The following is a 16,713-nucleotide window of genomic DNA, read 5'->3' as shown; positions in this document are numbered from 1 at the left end:
GTTGTCCAGGACAGTCGGACTACCGTCAATGTCAAACACTGAAGTAAATGAAATAGAAGATGTATACCATTTTCTCTTTATATGCCCAGTGTATGACGATTTGGGATTGTTATATTTACATACTATATATAAATACAAGAGGAGCTCTTGCATAAAATGCCTATGTTATAAGCTTCTTGAAATGAATTTGTAATACAGAGGACTTCCTTGAATCCCACCACTGTCTCATCAGCTAGCTGTTCCTTCAGCAAACACAAAGGACCCCGTTGGAAATAAGTGCTTGCACTTTCACAGGTTATCCTTGACTGCAAGGTCTAAAGAAATACATAAATACATTGCTCTTTACTTGTACTTTGCATTAAGAAGGTGTATTCTTTATGTCCTTGCCTAAATGCTGTTGACAAACATATAATGAGTAAATTATGTTTGTATTACAAATGCATATACTAGTGTATATGATCAGATGTAAATTTTCACATGAATGATTTCAATTTGCTAAATATGTTCATGTATATATGTAGGTGTTTATTCTTTGCTTCAAAACACTGTACTGTGGTAATATTTGTGATATATAAATTTGTTAATTGTGTCAGGGTCTGGAGGCTTTAATCACATAATTGTAATGTCTGATATTATCTGTATTGAATAGGTCCCCTAAGTTCATGAACATGTCTAGCGTAAAGCACTGAAACCTGGGAGACAAGTATGGTTTAACCAGAACTGAGTACTGGAGGGCCCCTTCCACTTTGTTGCAGGACGAGAATCAAGTCTCTCATGTAGTGTCCGACAAGATATAGGATAAATATTAGCCTTAGATGACCATCACCTCATGGCACACAAAAAATGACCACTAAATCTATGATTCACAAATATAATTTATTGCACTAAATCATTCAATAAAGTGTCAAATTTAATTGATACAATTTTTTTTGTCATAAACATCAATATAAACAAATGAAGACCATCTTATACACACTTAAAACATTGTAACATTATCTGTACTTAAACTATATCATAACATATGTAAAATATATTTTTCACGTTAACAGTAAATGAAGGAATATATAATACGAAAAAAACAGACACAAGAAAAATCTACCACACTTGATCCATAAGCATAAACATAGATGAACAAAAACATTAATTTGTATAATTTATGGCAACATCAAGAACAATGATTTGTCTATGTAATGGCAACACCAAATGTTGTAAATATGGAAATTTAAAATGATATGTCATAATTTTACAGCTTAAAATAATCACACTGGCTAATGTCTGGTCAATTTCGTACACACAACACATATTGCATCAATATCAATTGTGGTCATTAAAAAAAAATAATGATTATATTAGCAAAAATTGATACATTTATATACAAGCTTACAGGGTAATGAGAAAAGAAAAAAATGACATGGTTGTTTTTTTGAAATTTGAACAAAAACATAACATCGAGTCTTAATTAGGCAATATATATTTCATATTGTAAAATCACTAGGCCTATTCCAATATCATATATACTTGTCGGCCATTCAGATATAACAATGTAACAATGCTCCTCATAAACTGGACGAGGTATGTCTGTAAAGTTTGTAGACAGTGTTAATAAAAACACACACAATTTGAAGTAGTTCATCCTTAATTAGGTTGGAAAGTTTTAAGACTTTATTTCAATAAATGTGTTTTTTAAAACAGCATTTGTTCATACACTTCTCATTTCTGTGATTCCGAAAAGGCTGTTATCAATATAAATGTATTGTTAAAAGAAAGTCAAAATTATTCAAATGAAAATCAAGAAAATACCCTTAATAGAAATACCCTGATCTTTATGTATTTTTAGTAATATACATTCAGATGCATTTCACATGAATTAAACTTATTGTTAATTTTGTATTTCTAGAACATAAAAACAGAATAAAAACTAGTCTTTTGTTTATGGAGGTAAAACATGTGTCCCCATATTAGTTTCAATTGTTTAAGGTCAGTTGGTTTGAGAAAGCCTAATTAGTCTAGCTATATGTTTGCCAAATGGCAAAGCATATACTCTGAAAATTTCAGAAAATGTTTATATGTACAATGTTAAATTTGAATGACATATTTAACACTCCAGTATTACACTCTTTCAAATGAATTTTGGCCTTCTTCCAGAGATTGAACAGTTTGACCTGTCCTGCTCAGAACTATATTATTATTCATATCAGTTTATTAGTGTTGAACAAATATCAATACTATTGAACATAAACTACCCTAATATGTCCGCAAATTTGATAACTATTCAGTTTTGCTTATAAATGCTTTAACATTTTGTATATTTCACAAGTGTTCACAAACATAAGGGACACAACTCCTACATGCATGTGGATATTACACTAGTATTTGTCCAGTAGACTCATGGCCTCAGCCGCACTGGAGCGTACAGACGGGGTCGGGTCCTTCAGCAGTATAATCAGGGCTGAAAGCAGAAGAAAAACTAAAGTTTGTGTTTGAGTTTGTGGACCCTTGGACCAAGCATACTTTAGTTATTACTCAGACATGCTTTTTTGTGTTCAAGGTCACCTTTAACCTTTTAGAAAAAAAAACATCAACCAACAAATAAGCTGCATGCCACATACAAATAAATTTTATAATATGTATCTTTATTCCTTATTGGCAAAGATTTGCTCTTGGAAGAACACCTCCTGCCTACTCTGTAAGAGTCACCTAATCCTTTGATTGTTATTCTTTTGAAAAGACCAGTTAAAAACCTGTATCCTTACCGGCACAGACATGCTCCTTAGAGATCACACCTTGTCTCTCCTGTGGCAAGTTACCCAACAGAAACCCTGCAACAAATATGGACATTGTCATTCTGGTCTAATTTCCAAGAGTTTATGCCATACAAACGAGCCTGATGTATTGACCGAGACGCTCATTTGTGTGACATGATCAGATGCGTTTGATATACACAAAATAGTAAACTACATGAACAGTAAACTTATTTAGGTTTCAGGTTATTATCAGTACTGGTATATATAATATGAACATAGAAGGAATAAAAGTCACGCTCTTGACCAATCTACAGATCTCGAGTTATTGCCTGTGCGAGTTATCACAGTTTTACTGTATCTGTATACATGTTGTTGTTTTTTCTATTTTTCTTATTATTTCTCTTTTATTGAATTGAATTTTAATTAAAAATAAAACTAGGGGTAAGAATTCAAACATTTGCATGATTGTGTAACCTGTAAAGAGTGCAGCGTTGCTCTTGATTTCTGACCACATGCTCTTGTAGAATGACACACAGCCCATCACATAGAAGTTAACCTTCTCGGGGAAATCCTGGATCTGAAAACCGTTATTTTACATTAGATCTTGAAGCTTGCCTGAACTGTGCATGCCACATCTCCCAACGGGTGGAAAAATACATGTATGCTGACTTTCAAACTTTTTGATGAAAATTTCACTTACAGGCAGACAATGTAAATGTTTCTCAAGCATGTCAGATAAATATATTTCATATTCTAGCAAAATATATAAACATCATTTGTATACTGAAGCAAGCCATGTAAAAAAAATCTAGCTTCTCTGATACATACCCTTTTTTTTATTATTACTTTCATGAAAAAATTCAATTTCTCACTTTAAAAATGGATATTACACAGCACTTCCTTACATTAAACAATAACATTTTTTTTGATAAATCACTTATCACTACAGATGTATCTACTATAGAACAATAGTATTCTTAAATAGAGATGCAGAAAGTACACCACTAAAGGGACCTACCTGGTATAACTATTTAGTACCTTTTCACTTAGATATCCACTACCTTTCAAATAATCAAAAAAGAGTTTCAACTTACTATAAGCTTTGACAAGTCATTCATAAACTCCCCATAATGAAGGTTGGACTCTTCCAGAAGGAATTTCTGGAACATGTTGTTGATTGGGTCAGACCCAATCAAGGCTCCAATTTTCTTCAGCGCGTACTTGCATGCCTGAAATGAATATTTTTTAAATATACTGACTTATTGTACATTTTGTAGAATAATTTCTTTCAAACGGGTGGCATCTTCATCTATTCTTTTCAGTGAAAAAGAACAGAACTTTACAATTATTACAGACGAGTGTTAAGGGCCTTAATACACATGTGTATGTACTCGCTGTCAATTTGAATATCTTAATCCTTTTTGAGTTTTGGCCAAAGTGTATGTTTTTGCACACAAAAGATGTCACAGTTACTACAACACCTTCGCCTACAAAAAAGTGTGCTTAGATTGACCCTGTTATAAAGCACTTGTTAGAGGAATTGGGGCCTGGTCCAAGTAAATGATTTACTTTTATTGTCAGATGTATAATTGACAGGTTTAACTAAAACTTCAGCATTTGTTTCCTACCTTTTTCACTTCATTGTCAGGGTCATTAAGATGTAGCAGGAGGCTCACAAAGTTGCTATGGATCTGCTCAAGGAATGGCTGTTTTGAGGGACCATCTCCAAATGCAGATAGATTTCCAAACAGGATGATAGACTGGGCACGCACATTGGGCTTCTCCTGAAATGAGCATTTATGCTTTGAGGGATGGTCTCCAAATAAAGTAACTATTCCATGATAAAATTGGAAATATTCCTTAAAAAATGCTATTTTGGAGGGGCCATTTCTAAATGTGGATAATTGGTGTGTGAAATAACTAAAAACATGAACATTCACTTAGAAAGATACATGTCGTATTCTGATATATAATACATCTTACTCTGAACACACAAAACATTTTGTTATCACCAAGTGTAAAACCCAAAACATAAGTACCCTTTCAAAGCAGGGACGTATCCTCAGGGCCACATTGATTAGAATGGCTCTAATATGTTTTTCGTCGATCTCAGAGAGTACTTTTGACAGGCCGCTCATAGACTCGACAGTGATGTCATCCTCAGGGTCCTCCTTGTCATCCATTCCCGCCATCATGGCTGATAGCACAGTCGTCGAGTAGTGCTGCACCTATGGAAATAATATGGAAGGGCTAAATTAAGGTGCTTTTTTATAACAGTAACCTTGCAGTCAAGAATGATGCTCAAGAAATTACAGCATTTAAAAACAATGAACAGGTAATACTAATTTCATTTTATGGACACTACTTTAAATTGAAAAGAATATAATACTTTGTGTGATTCCTTTTTTGTCAAGATTTGTTAGCAAGTACCTGTTCCTGTCCAATACTGGCAATGTTGCCTAGGCCACGGATGCACATCTGTCGCACAACGTGGGAAGAGTCAACCAGTCGTCCCAGCAGACTGTTCATTACCAGTTCCACGAGATTGTCATCACCCATACACTTCTCTTCGATGAGCTGACACAGAAAGTATATAGGATTATTTATTCATTTAAAATCATTTTATCATTTTATTGCTTATTGCTTTAATTTTGTGGAGGTTTATCCATGAAATAGTTTTTGCACTAGAAATTGAATCAAAACAGACTAAAATAAGGCTTTTAAACAGTTGGAACTTCAGTGAAGGAAGTCAAAACTGTTTACTGATAATTAACTGAAATTGTTTTAACATAATAGCATGGTATTACCTGAGCAAGGAAAGCAGCAACGACTACTCTCTGTGGGTCATAAAGACTTGACAACATGGGTGAGAGACAGGACACGATGTTTGATACATGCGCCCCACCCACTGTGCTCGTTACCAGCGCTCTGTGAACATTGGATCAGATAATGGATTCTATAGATTGTATTATGTAAATCAAATCATATCATATCTTGCAGGCAAATTTATAACATGCTAGCTGCTTGCGCAGCTCGTTACCATGGTAACAAAATAACACTCTATACATCTCATTTTACTTCACAAATCAGATAATCTATTTATCAAATGTGAAAATTGCAATTTTGAACACTTTGTGGCTATCTTATCAATGAGTTTATTATGGAAGCAAAGTTTAATCTTTAATTTTATTTTGGACACTCACTTTTCAATTAAACTGAAAATTGTGATCTAAAAGAAGTCCTACCCCACATCTATTTTCTCTCAGAACTCTGGTCTATTCTTATTCACACTTTGACAATGACAATAATAGTTTACTTCATCAAAGTATGAGTGAGTTGACACTATTGTAAACTGACTTGGTGATTATGTTGATTCCATTGGCCAGTTCCTCTTTATCCTCAAGTTTTTCCCAGCATTCCTCTTTCTCCAGGGTCTCCGCAATGTCCTCGCTCTTCGTCACGGCCAGAAACTTTCGAAATGCGTCAACAGCAACCCTGCCAAACTTGTGATACTCATCAACAGTGCAGTCAACTTAAGTTTAAATTGATATAGTTTAGCTCTGAGAGCTAAGTTATCAATCCACTAAGTCTTGTTTCTACAGCAATAGCTAATTTAGCATGTTCATAAATAAAAAAATCAATGTACCATATCTTAGTATAAATAACAAAATATCAATACACCAAATTGTCTTTAAAACAAGAGGGCCAAAATGGCTCTATATCGTTTACCTGAGAATAACTTTAATGGTGCTTTCAAAATTTCCATAAAGGGCATTAGAAATTTCGATAAAGGGCAATAACTCTTGGATGACTACAGTGATTTGGCTAATGATCAAATTTGCCCATACACATTCTGACCATATTTGGTGATGATTGAACAAATGCTAAATAAGTTATAGATCTGAAAAGAGCAACTGTAGGCAATTTCTTTAATTAAAGGGCAATAACTCTCAGGTTGCTACAGCAGTATGGCTGGTTATTGAACTTGTCCAAGATAGTATGCCCATATACGTTTTGACCTAATTTGGATGATCTGACAAGAGCTTTTATAATAATTCATCTGACAAGACCAATTTTAGGTAATTTCTATAACTAAAGGGTAATAACTCTTGAGAGACTACAGCGATATGGCTGGTTATCAAACTTATCAAACATATATTATGCCCATATACCTTTTGACCAAATTTGATGATGATTGGACAAACACATCTAAATTTATTATCGGACAAGCATTATTTTAGCTAATTTATATAATTAAAGGGTGATTACTCCTGAGTGGCGATAACGATATGGCTAGTTATCTAATATGTCCAAGATATAACGCCCATACACACTCTGAGTTATATAATCTGTCACAAAAAGGTCTTTGTTACTGTGAATAAGTTATTGAAGTTTGAAGTTGATATCTTCAATGAATATATTTTATTATTATGATAAAAGGGTCACCTAAGGAACGTTTCTGTGAAATAATTATTTCAAAATCGGGCCAGCGGATTCTGAGAAGATTTTCAAAGTTTTCCATACAGACATTCATAATGAAAAGTAGCCCCAACCCCTGGCTGCCATGACTTTTTATTAATCAACAAGGGAAGAAGGAATTTGATAAAGGGTTCCTCAAGAAACAATTATGTGAAATTGTTTTGAAATCAGGCCAGCAATTTTGAGAAGAAAATTTTAAAAGTTTTTCCTTTTGGTTGCCATGGCAACCAGAGTTCTGCATGAAACTACTTTTATTAAAGGAATCTGGAAGAGAACCACCCAAAGAACTTTTCTGTGAAGTTTGGTTAAAATTGTCCCAGTGGTTTAGGAGGAGAAGTTGTTTGATGGTAAATGTTAATGACGTTCGAAGGACTATCACCCTTTCACAATAGCTTACAGTGAGTACTTTGTGCCCAGGTCAGCTAAAAGTAAATAAAACTTACTTGTACAAGTTTCAAGGAACTCTTTAAAGAGTAACAACCTTTTAAAATTGTATTTATAAATATGCCGTACATGCTTGGTTTGACAGCTTTGGTGTTGCTAGAGGGCGGCGGTGCCCCACCCTTCTTCTTGTCCTTAGGTGTGGTTGGCTCAGACTGAAACAGAGAACGGGAATTTCCTACTGTGATCATAATGCAAAATAAACATGTTATAAACTGTATTTTATTATCTGTATAAATATTTTACCTATATATTTATTGCATGACAGGTTGATTAAGTATAAGTTTGTTTTAACATTACAGTCTCATTCAACAAAGGAGGGGAGGGACCTCATCACCTCAGATTGTATACAGTTATATGGAAGATAATAAGTATCTTCCATGGCCGAGAGTGTAAGATAGGTTCATTCCAACCCGAGCATAGAGTGTTTAGCGGAAACGAGGTAAACCGAGTTTCCGCAAAACACCCTGCGCGAGGGTCGGGATGAACCTATCTTACACGAGCAGCTATGGTAGATGCTTTTTCTCCCACCTCAGTTTAACAAAATTAAGTAAAAATGTATTTCTTGCTGGAACTATTTTGTGCTTAGTGAAAATATTCCGTATGGATATGCGATAATTTGCGCAGTGATTCAGATAATGTTAATTGTCAAATCGGTCTTTAAATAGTTCTAAGGAGAGTGAAGCATTATTTCTTGAAAGGTGCGTGAAAACTGTTTAATGGTGACATTTGAAGCGATAAATAATTTGTTAGCGTTCTAAATATTGCCACAAGACAAGTTTTTCATGATACAGAAGACAGTATTCAACAAGGGAGGTAATAACAATGTGGTGACCATTTAAAAGGAGTTCCATACGGGCATTTTATTTTCGCCCGTGGGCAAGATAAGAATTTCTAGCATGGTTAAATTATTGGATCTACTTATCTGAGATGGGAGAAAAATGGTTATTTTTGAAATGATATTAGGATACAATCCTACAAGGTGCATGATGTATTAATTACATAAATTCTGTAATGTCTGTTCCGAAACTTGTCAAGTGAACTATTAAATTACAAGTATTAGAATTATTTCACAAATGACTTAAAAATTTGAAGAAATTGACATTTCTTTAGGTACAATTGTAATGTCCTTTTTTTTACAAAACTATGTTTCTAAGAAATGCACATGTTTTGAAAAAAAATATGTCTGCCATATAAGCCAACTAAAAGACCTGTTATTACCAAAATCACAAAACAAATAATAAAGAATATTTATAACTTAGCAAAAGCACTTATATAAGATTAAGACTGTTTTTCCATGATGTGTGCTCACACCGAGACATTCAAGTTTTTTCTTTTTTAAAGTCAAAATAATGATTTATCTAAGAGTTTTGGCCTTTAGCCGTAGAATACCATGTTGTCCTCATTCATTAAATTAGGGCATTGTTCACACAATAAGCTCCATTTAGTTTGCTTTTTGTTGTTGCCTACACATATATTCTCATATGCTCATGGAAAAAAGCCTTAGCCCAATTAAAGCTGCACTCTCACAGATTGACTGTTTAGACTTTTTTATCTTGGAATCAGCCATTTTTTGCGTAAATGTCTAAAACCAGTGATATAAGACTGCTTTCAAAAGATAAGATCTCATTTTTGTAAAATTACGTTTTATGGCTAAATGAGTTTTTCAGCAGTTTTCCATACAATTGAGACCTGCTCTATTTTGAGTTATTCTATATGACTGAATTGGAGGTATTCATTAAAAAGAAAAATCAAAACTGTCAATCTGTGAGAGAGCAGCTTTAAGTATATAAATTATTATAATTATTTACAATTTAGTTTAACATAACCTAACTATTATAAAGGAACATGAGATGGTATTATTGTTAAGATTTTAAGGTGGTTTAGAATGAGTACTTGAACCTCTAAAGATATATAAAACATAGTCTTAGAGAATTCTGAAAAACTGATTCAAAGAAAGAAATTTTTGAAAGTCAGACACACTGAGCAGAGATTTAAAAGTTAGCTAGTATATTTAAACACAGCTATAAATATGCCAGGACAATAAAAGAATGGCCTTGTCAATAACTGTAAGCCTTTGCTTTAAAATTCAGAATAAGCTAAGAGTATGTTTACTTACCGCATATTAAACATTCGTGTTAGGAACATTGAAACTTTATGTTCAGAATATAGCATAAGAGACATTTAATAAGCACTTTTATAGTCCCTTTTTGTGGATACTGCCTATTGCTGCATTTTAAACGGCATAGTTTTGCCACGATAGTTCAGCTCTTGATTCATAACAAAGATATCATGATCACAAATGGACGGTCTATATAACAATTTTGGTGCAAAATCTGACTAAAAACAGTATCCTCAAAAAGGTATATACATGCATGATCTTAAATATTCATTTAGCAGTATTCCACATGCAGCACGCTCTTACATTGTACATACTTTACTTTTAAAAAATCCCCATGACTTTGTCGTCTAAAATAATCACTAACATGTTAGTAAACATCCAATGCACAAACAAAACACACAACACTCTAATGATTGTACATACTCTTTTTTTGTAATTCTGTAAACAGAAAAACAATGCATTATATAGGTCAAAATGTATCAAACTTTTAGAGTTTATAAGCATAACAAAGTTTATAAGTGTAACAACCAGAAATAGGCATATGATATGATGTAAGCGAAAAATATGATTTCATAGCTCGATTAAAAATATAATGGTGGGACCCAAGCTGTGACATGATTTAACTCAATATTGACAATATCTCAACTATTTTTCTCCAAAAGAAAAACAGTTATTTTTTAAATTACCGTACAGGTTAAGCTAGGAAGAACAAGAGGACTCTTACTTGTGGAGGTTTAAGTGGCTCAACCCCTACACTGGACCCCATACGGACCATAAGTGCCGCAAACAGGCGATGATAGTTCTTGACAACCTGCTCTTCAACCTCCTCTACTTGAAACACCTCGACCAACGCGCACGTTATCTGTACAATATAATATTGTCAAGTGAAGGATAGATGAATGCCTCTCTTCCAGGACTTTGGTCACATCCCTTGGCCCCTAAACAGGGACACCAGTATCGATTTCTTCTAAATTCATTTATATCAGCTTAATAAAGCTGTCATAATGATAATAGCTAGAATTAATTATAATAAGCTTAGTTAAACAAGCTTTTCTAATATTTGTTATTTCTGCTCAATCAAGTCCAAATGTTTTCTCCCTTGAAATTCAAATGAAAATCAAAACTAGTAAAAATTCTCACAGCTAGTGGTGTCTGTGTGGCCCGGCGTACTGGCTCCTTGCCATCATCCTGGGGTTTTTCCTCGTATGGTAGGGACTTCTGGTATAGATCTAACATGTGGTCCAACATGACCGTCACTAGCTGACTGTCCCCACACAGTATACGCCAGATCTCCACAGCATTTCTGAAAAGTTTTAGGAGTGATTAAATGGAAATAAATAATTGCTATCCCTGCCATAAAAATATGTATATGGCTTGGGCTCTTTAGAGCTGGACACTTCATTCATGGCATCAAACACTGTAATGCATGCATCTTACAAATGTTATGAGGATTCTCATGCTTTTGTAAAATGCACTTCTTTTGTATGACGAAAAGTGCGGAGTGTTAAAACTAAGACACTGACCACTGGAACCTTTGAAGTCCATGATTTTGAATAGCCTTAGAAAAACAATTCAACAAAAGGCTTAAAGGTAAAGTTATCCTTTTGTTTGTGTATGAGTCATTGTGGGCGTTTAGTTTTGGTGTCAGATATATAATTTATCCTCGTGTGTACCGGATTGGGTTCACTCCCCACTAAGACAAGATTTTTATATCTTTATGTTTGTTAACAGTGAACAACTTTAAATAGCTCATCAAAATAACCCTTATATGATGAAAAATGTTTGTACAGAAATTTTCAAGCACCTGATTACAAATAACCAGGCGTTCGATATGTAACTTCCGAAAAGTGTGATTATCCAACAACTACTACTGTATGAGAAATAATCGCCTACTGGTAAGACAGACATACATTAGAAATATCATAGTTTCTTTAAACACAAACATCACCTACTCGTCGTAAGGTAGACTATACGTGAGCAGGGTTTTAATCACAAGAAGTAGGTGGTGTTGAGCAAGTGTTCGGACGGAGCGTAGGGCACCAGTCTTTGTCTGTGGGAACTGAATCTGGAACAGCTTTCCGTGGATAGCCGCAAGAATGGAGTCAACCTGTTTTGGTAGGACATCACATCTTTTAATCATTTATTCAATGTTACATTAGTTATCATACATTTAATATGAAATTTAATAACCTTTAATGCAAGAGTACATTTGTAATCATTAGTTTTAACTTATATATTTTACAACTTTTGTGAAACCTGCTATTAAAACATTATATCAATCATTGGCATGATTTTATAAGATACTGTGGTCTTGAGTTGTGGAGGAACCCAAGGTACCCGGAGGAAACCGACTTGTCTGGCTCAGTGACCACAAACCAAACTCGAAGCATGTTATCATTCAATCACTTTCATATCTTTTTGTAATATTTCAGTCAAATCAGTTTGATAATCATTATAGCAAAACTTCATTAGATGCCCAAGTTCCTTTATCAATTAACACAAGATATTCACCTCCTTCATGAGTTCTGTGCCCCTGTTTTTCAGGATGCCGTTAAGGACGACGCATGCCCCAGAGGAACTGTGAGACTGTGGGTCCAAGAGTCCCTCCTCAATGAGCTCGATAAATGGTTTTAACTGCTCTGATGGCAGTTTCTTTGATATCACCTGTAATATAAGTTATAAATAATTAAATAGTATATAAATTAGCAAAATGAGTATACAGTCGAAACCAGTGGCCAAAATACCTTGAGCCTAGCAAATATCAAGCAAAGTGGGAATGCTCAGACAGAGTAAAACAAAATCAGTCCTTCACATACAGTTCAAGACAATGAGGAAATCAAGCCAACGAGTTGCGACTGTATTTTCATTCTGCATTTAAGACTTTTTAGAGGAAAACTTTCTACTTCAGCTGGATTAAAAAGTTAGCCATTCTAACAGCAACTTGTTGGATAACATCTGTGAAAATATTATTATTCAGTCGAATTACTTTTACATATGAATGCATATTTATTATTTAATGATGACAACAACAATTTAAGTTTTCAAGGCCTAGCATATTGTATAATCTTGCTAAAATGCTTGAAATCATTTTTGATAACAATTAAAACCAGAGAATATTGGTCCAAGAATTGAAATTAAATGTTCAGTAACTCTTGTTCTTAGGTATTCGTTTTACTATCATATACATAAAATTACTCAACTTGCAAAAAAAACAAAAACATTGTCAATAACATGAGATCTGTGAGCAGGTAAGACCCCATGAAGTTATTATATGCTAAAGAGGGGCGATACATCTAAAGTTAATAAATAAAGCTGTTTTATCTATGATAATAACTAGAGCTATGAGATGTGTGATGACTATTCCCAAATGCTGCCTGAAAAAAATAACTATATTATCAATATATTCAACCAGGTAACATCATCATCATCATCATCATCATCATCATCATCATAAAGACGTTTCAGACACTAGTACATTTCAAGGCGAATAAGAGGACTAGTATTGCTGGGGGTAGTTTGCTCAATAAACTCCCATATTGTATATGTTTGAAATTTAAGTTTAAGAGATAAACCAGTCAACTTTTCAGTGTGTATCAAGTTTCAGAACAATTCATCTGAAATTGAAGAGGTAGTTTAGTGCACAAACTTTTTGCAACAGGATGACCAACCATATTGTGACTCCAATATACACCTTTCAAACTTTATTAGCGGAACTTTTATGAAAACATTAAACATTTTCAAAATACCTTAGAGAGGTCATTGACAACACTGTATAGCACATTAGCGTCACCCTTCTCGAGCCTTGAGCGCAGCGTAGGCAATGCTTCCACCATCTGATCTTTATGGTCATCACCAAGACCTGTCAGAGCAACAAAAATTGATTATTGTTTTTTCCTGATGAAATTTTAGACTACTTATCAGGTATTTACTGCAAAATGGGCATGGATTCCAGCATCTTATTCTTGAAATTACGCAGTGAAAACCCACTTTAGTAAGTTAGCTATTTAGTAATGCAATTGTGTTTTTGTAATGTAGGACATTATGTAATGTAGGAAAGTATGTCATGAAAATTGAAGTATTTTGAGGCATTCGCATTTCCTCAGCTATCTGATATATGTGTGCTTTTCACCAAGGCCTGATTGAAAACACACTCCAGATACTGTAAATTGCTATAAATAAATAAAAATACAGTATCTAACCTTGCTGTAATTCTTGGCTACTTATAATAAAACTTATATTATCTTAACTTAGTCCCTGTACCAGAACAAAGTTGGGGAAGGAGGACCATTGCATGTATACATTGGGTAAGTAGAAGTGTGGCCAATAAATATTCCTTACTGGTCCTTTGAGCCTCCATACACAGAAAAAAATACATCTCTTATTGAATGTTATCAGTCCACCTACCAGAACATCGCTGGGCAAGGAGAAGTGTTGCCTGAATACAGTCCATACTGGTCTGCCGCACTTCAATGCAAGGATCAGAACATCTCGGCACCAGTCGGGCTAACAGCACATGCTGGTTCTCAAATGGCTGGGCCTATCATCACAACACATTGATAAAACAATTCAGATATCACATGAGGTTTGTTGAGTATACACCAACAATGAACTGTGGTATTTCCAGAGAAAAGGGGCACAATTAGTAAAACCAAAATAATGGGCCTTGCTATGCTTCATTTAAACTTCAATGTTTTTTTTAAGTTATGACCATTGTTAATGTTTTTGCACTACAGTAACTTCAACACTGATGACACCAAAGCTTTGACAATAACATATTTCTTTTCTTTTTTTGAAAACACATTAACTAAAAATGTTACACAAGAAAATAAGACAATGGAGAATCTATTTCACATTTGCAATCACACTTTGTTCTGTGAAAAACCTTAATGATGAATGTTGTACATTTTTCAAAAATAATACATTTACTGTCACTTGTTTGTTGTTTTAAACAATACCTTATTCTATGGCACACTTTACACACCTTAATTTCAACGTTTTCTAGCAGGTACTGCAGTAGAACATGGGTCGTTTTTAAAGCTTTCCGTCGCTCATGATCATTTAGGGACAGGTACCACGGAATCAGATGCTGTAATAACAAAACAATCAACGTTCAGAGCAAAAACCACAAAATTGGAAAGAAGTTTCTCAGAACACTTCAATGTGTGGACCTCTTTCCTCAGAACTCTTAAATGTGAGTATCTACTGTATTACAAACTGTTACTAATTCTAAGCAAGATCTCAATAAACAGGAAATGGAGTGTACGGTACTGATGTGATCCAGGAACAGTTGTACATTCAAGATATTTTAAAATTAATTGAAATTTAACCATTATCTATTTGATATAGGTTGCAGGTATACAGTCCTTGGTCAGTACTTCTGTAAGTAGAAAGGGCCATCATTACTGCCTGAAGCAAAAGAAATCAAAATCCATATGAACTAATACCCTCCACGAACCTTAAGTATGTTATTGAAGGTGGCTGGTGTACAATCCTTGCTCAGTATTTCTGTGAGTAAATCATCAAGGGCCTCAATTGTTGCCTCTGTTAGAACCTCAACCTCCTCAGAATCCAATGTCTCACCTGTTAAAGATATCACATGCATTACCAAAATCACACCTGTTAAAGTATCCAATGTATCACCAATGTACAACTTGTAAAGATGCCTAATACATAAAAAACATATCACATTTCATACATAACCTGATACAATGCCAACATATCACTTATTATAGATACCCGATATAATGCCAACATATCACCTATTATAGATACCCGATACATCGCCAACATATCACCTATTATAGATACCCGATACAATGCCAACATATCACCTATTATAGATACCCGATACATGGCCAACATATCACCTATTATAGATACCCGATACAATGCCAACATATCACCTATTATAGATACCCGATACATGGCCAACATATCACCTATTATAGATACCCGATACATGGCCAACATATCACCTATCATAGATACCCGATACATGGCCAACATATCACCTATTATAGATACCCGATACATGGCCAACATATCACCTATTATAGATACCCGATACATGGCCAACATATCACCTATCATAGATACCCGATACAATGTCAACATATCACCTATTATAGATACCCGATACATGGCCAACATATCACCTATTATAGATACCCGATACATGGCCAACATATCACCTATTATAGATACCCGATACATGGCCAACATATCACCTATCATAGATACCTGATACAATGCCAACATATCACCTATTATAAATACCCGATACATGGCCAACATATCACCTATTATAGATACCCGATACATGGCCAACATATCACCAATTATAGATACCAGATACATTGCCAACATATCACCTATTATAGATACCCAATACAATGTCAACATATCACCAATTGTAGATACCCGATACATCGCCAATATATCACCTATTATAGATACCCAATACAATGTCAACATATCACCAATTATAGATACCCGATACATGGCCAATATATCACCTATCATAGATACCCAATACAATGCCAACATATCACCTATTATAGATACCCGATACATGGCCAATATATCACCTATCATAGATACCCAATACAATGTCAACATATCACCAATTATAGATACCCGATACATGGCCAATATATCACCTATCATAGATACCCAATACAATGTCAACATATCACCTATTATAGATACCCGATACATGGCCAATATATCACCTATCATAGATACCCAATACAATGTCAACATATCACCAATTATAGATACCCGATACATGGCCAACATATCACCTATCATAGATACCCAATACAATGTCAACATATCACCTATTATAAATACCCGATACATGGCCAACATATCACCTATTATAGATACCCGATACATGGCCAACATATCACCTATTATAGATACCCG

The 16,713-nt window shown here is 34.3% G+C and overlaps 1 protein-coding gene across 2 annotated transcripts in view; it reads right to left on the bottom strand.

Annotated features, from left to right (window-relative positions):
• Positions 1–857: 857 nt before the first annotated feature.
• LOC128243142 (maestro heat-like repeat-containing protein family member 1) overlaps positions 858–16,713 on the bottom strand; it is a 32,152-nt gene continuing 16,296 nt past the window's right edge. Inside the window, exons 23-41 of one of the 2 annotated variants that reach the window (XM_052960705.1) lie at positions 15,242–15,366; positions 14,768–14,872; positions 14,191–14,323; positions 13,533–13,645; positions 12,298–12,450; positions 11,739–11,893; positions 10,927–11,089; positions 10,511–10,648; positions 10,101–10,133; positions 7,737–7,819; positions 6,102–6,239; positions 5,552–5,672; positions 5,175–5,321; positions 4,784–4,972; positions 4,373–4,528; positions 3,839–3,973; positions 3,219–3,321; positions 2,754–2,819; positions 858–2,449 (exon numbers count right to left, since the gene is read on the bottom strand). In XM_052960705.1, coding sequence (XP_052816665.1) covers positions 2,367–2,449; positions 2,754–2,819; positions 3,219–3,321; positions 3,839–3,973; positions 4,373–4,528; positions 4,784–4,972; positions 5,175–5,321; positions 5,552–5,672; positions 6,102–6,239; positions 7,737–7,819; positions 10,101–10,133; positions 10,511–10,648; positions 10,927–11,089; positions 11,739–11,893; positions 12,298–12,450; positions 13,533–13,645; positions 14,191–14,323; positions 14,768–14,872; positions 15,242–15,366 — 2,339 coding nt within the window. In that variant the 3' untranslated portion in view covers positions 858–2,366. The remainder of the gene's footprint in view (positions 2,450–2,753; positions 2,820–3,218; positions 3,322–3,838; positions 3,974–4,372; positions 4,529–4,783; positions 4,973–5,174; positions 5,322–5,551; positions 5,673–6,101; positions 6,240–7,736; positions 7,820–10,100; positions 10,134–10,510; positions 10,649–10,926; positions 11,090–11,738; positions 11,894–12,297; positions 12,451–13,532; positions 13,646–14,190; positions 14,324–14,767; positions 14,873–15,241; positions 15,367–16,713) is intronic. The other variant, XM_052960706.1, reaches the window with a different exon arrangement.

This window comes from Mya arenaria, chromosome 8 (genome assembly GCF_026914265.1).
Source record: "Mya arenaria isolate MELC-2E11 chromosome 8, ASM2691426v1".
Taxonomy (NCBI): domain Eukaryota; kingdom Metazoa; phylum Mollusca; class Bivalvia; order Myida; family Myidae; genus Mya; species Mya arenaria.
Note: the sequence above shows the minus strand (reverse complement) of the source record. Positions and strands in the feature narration are given on the sequence as shown.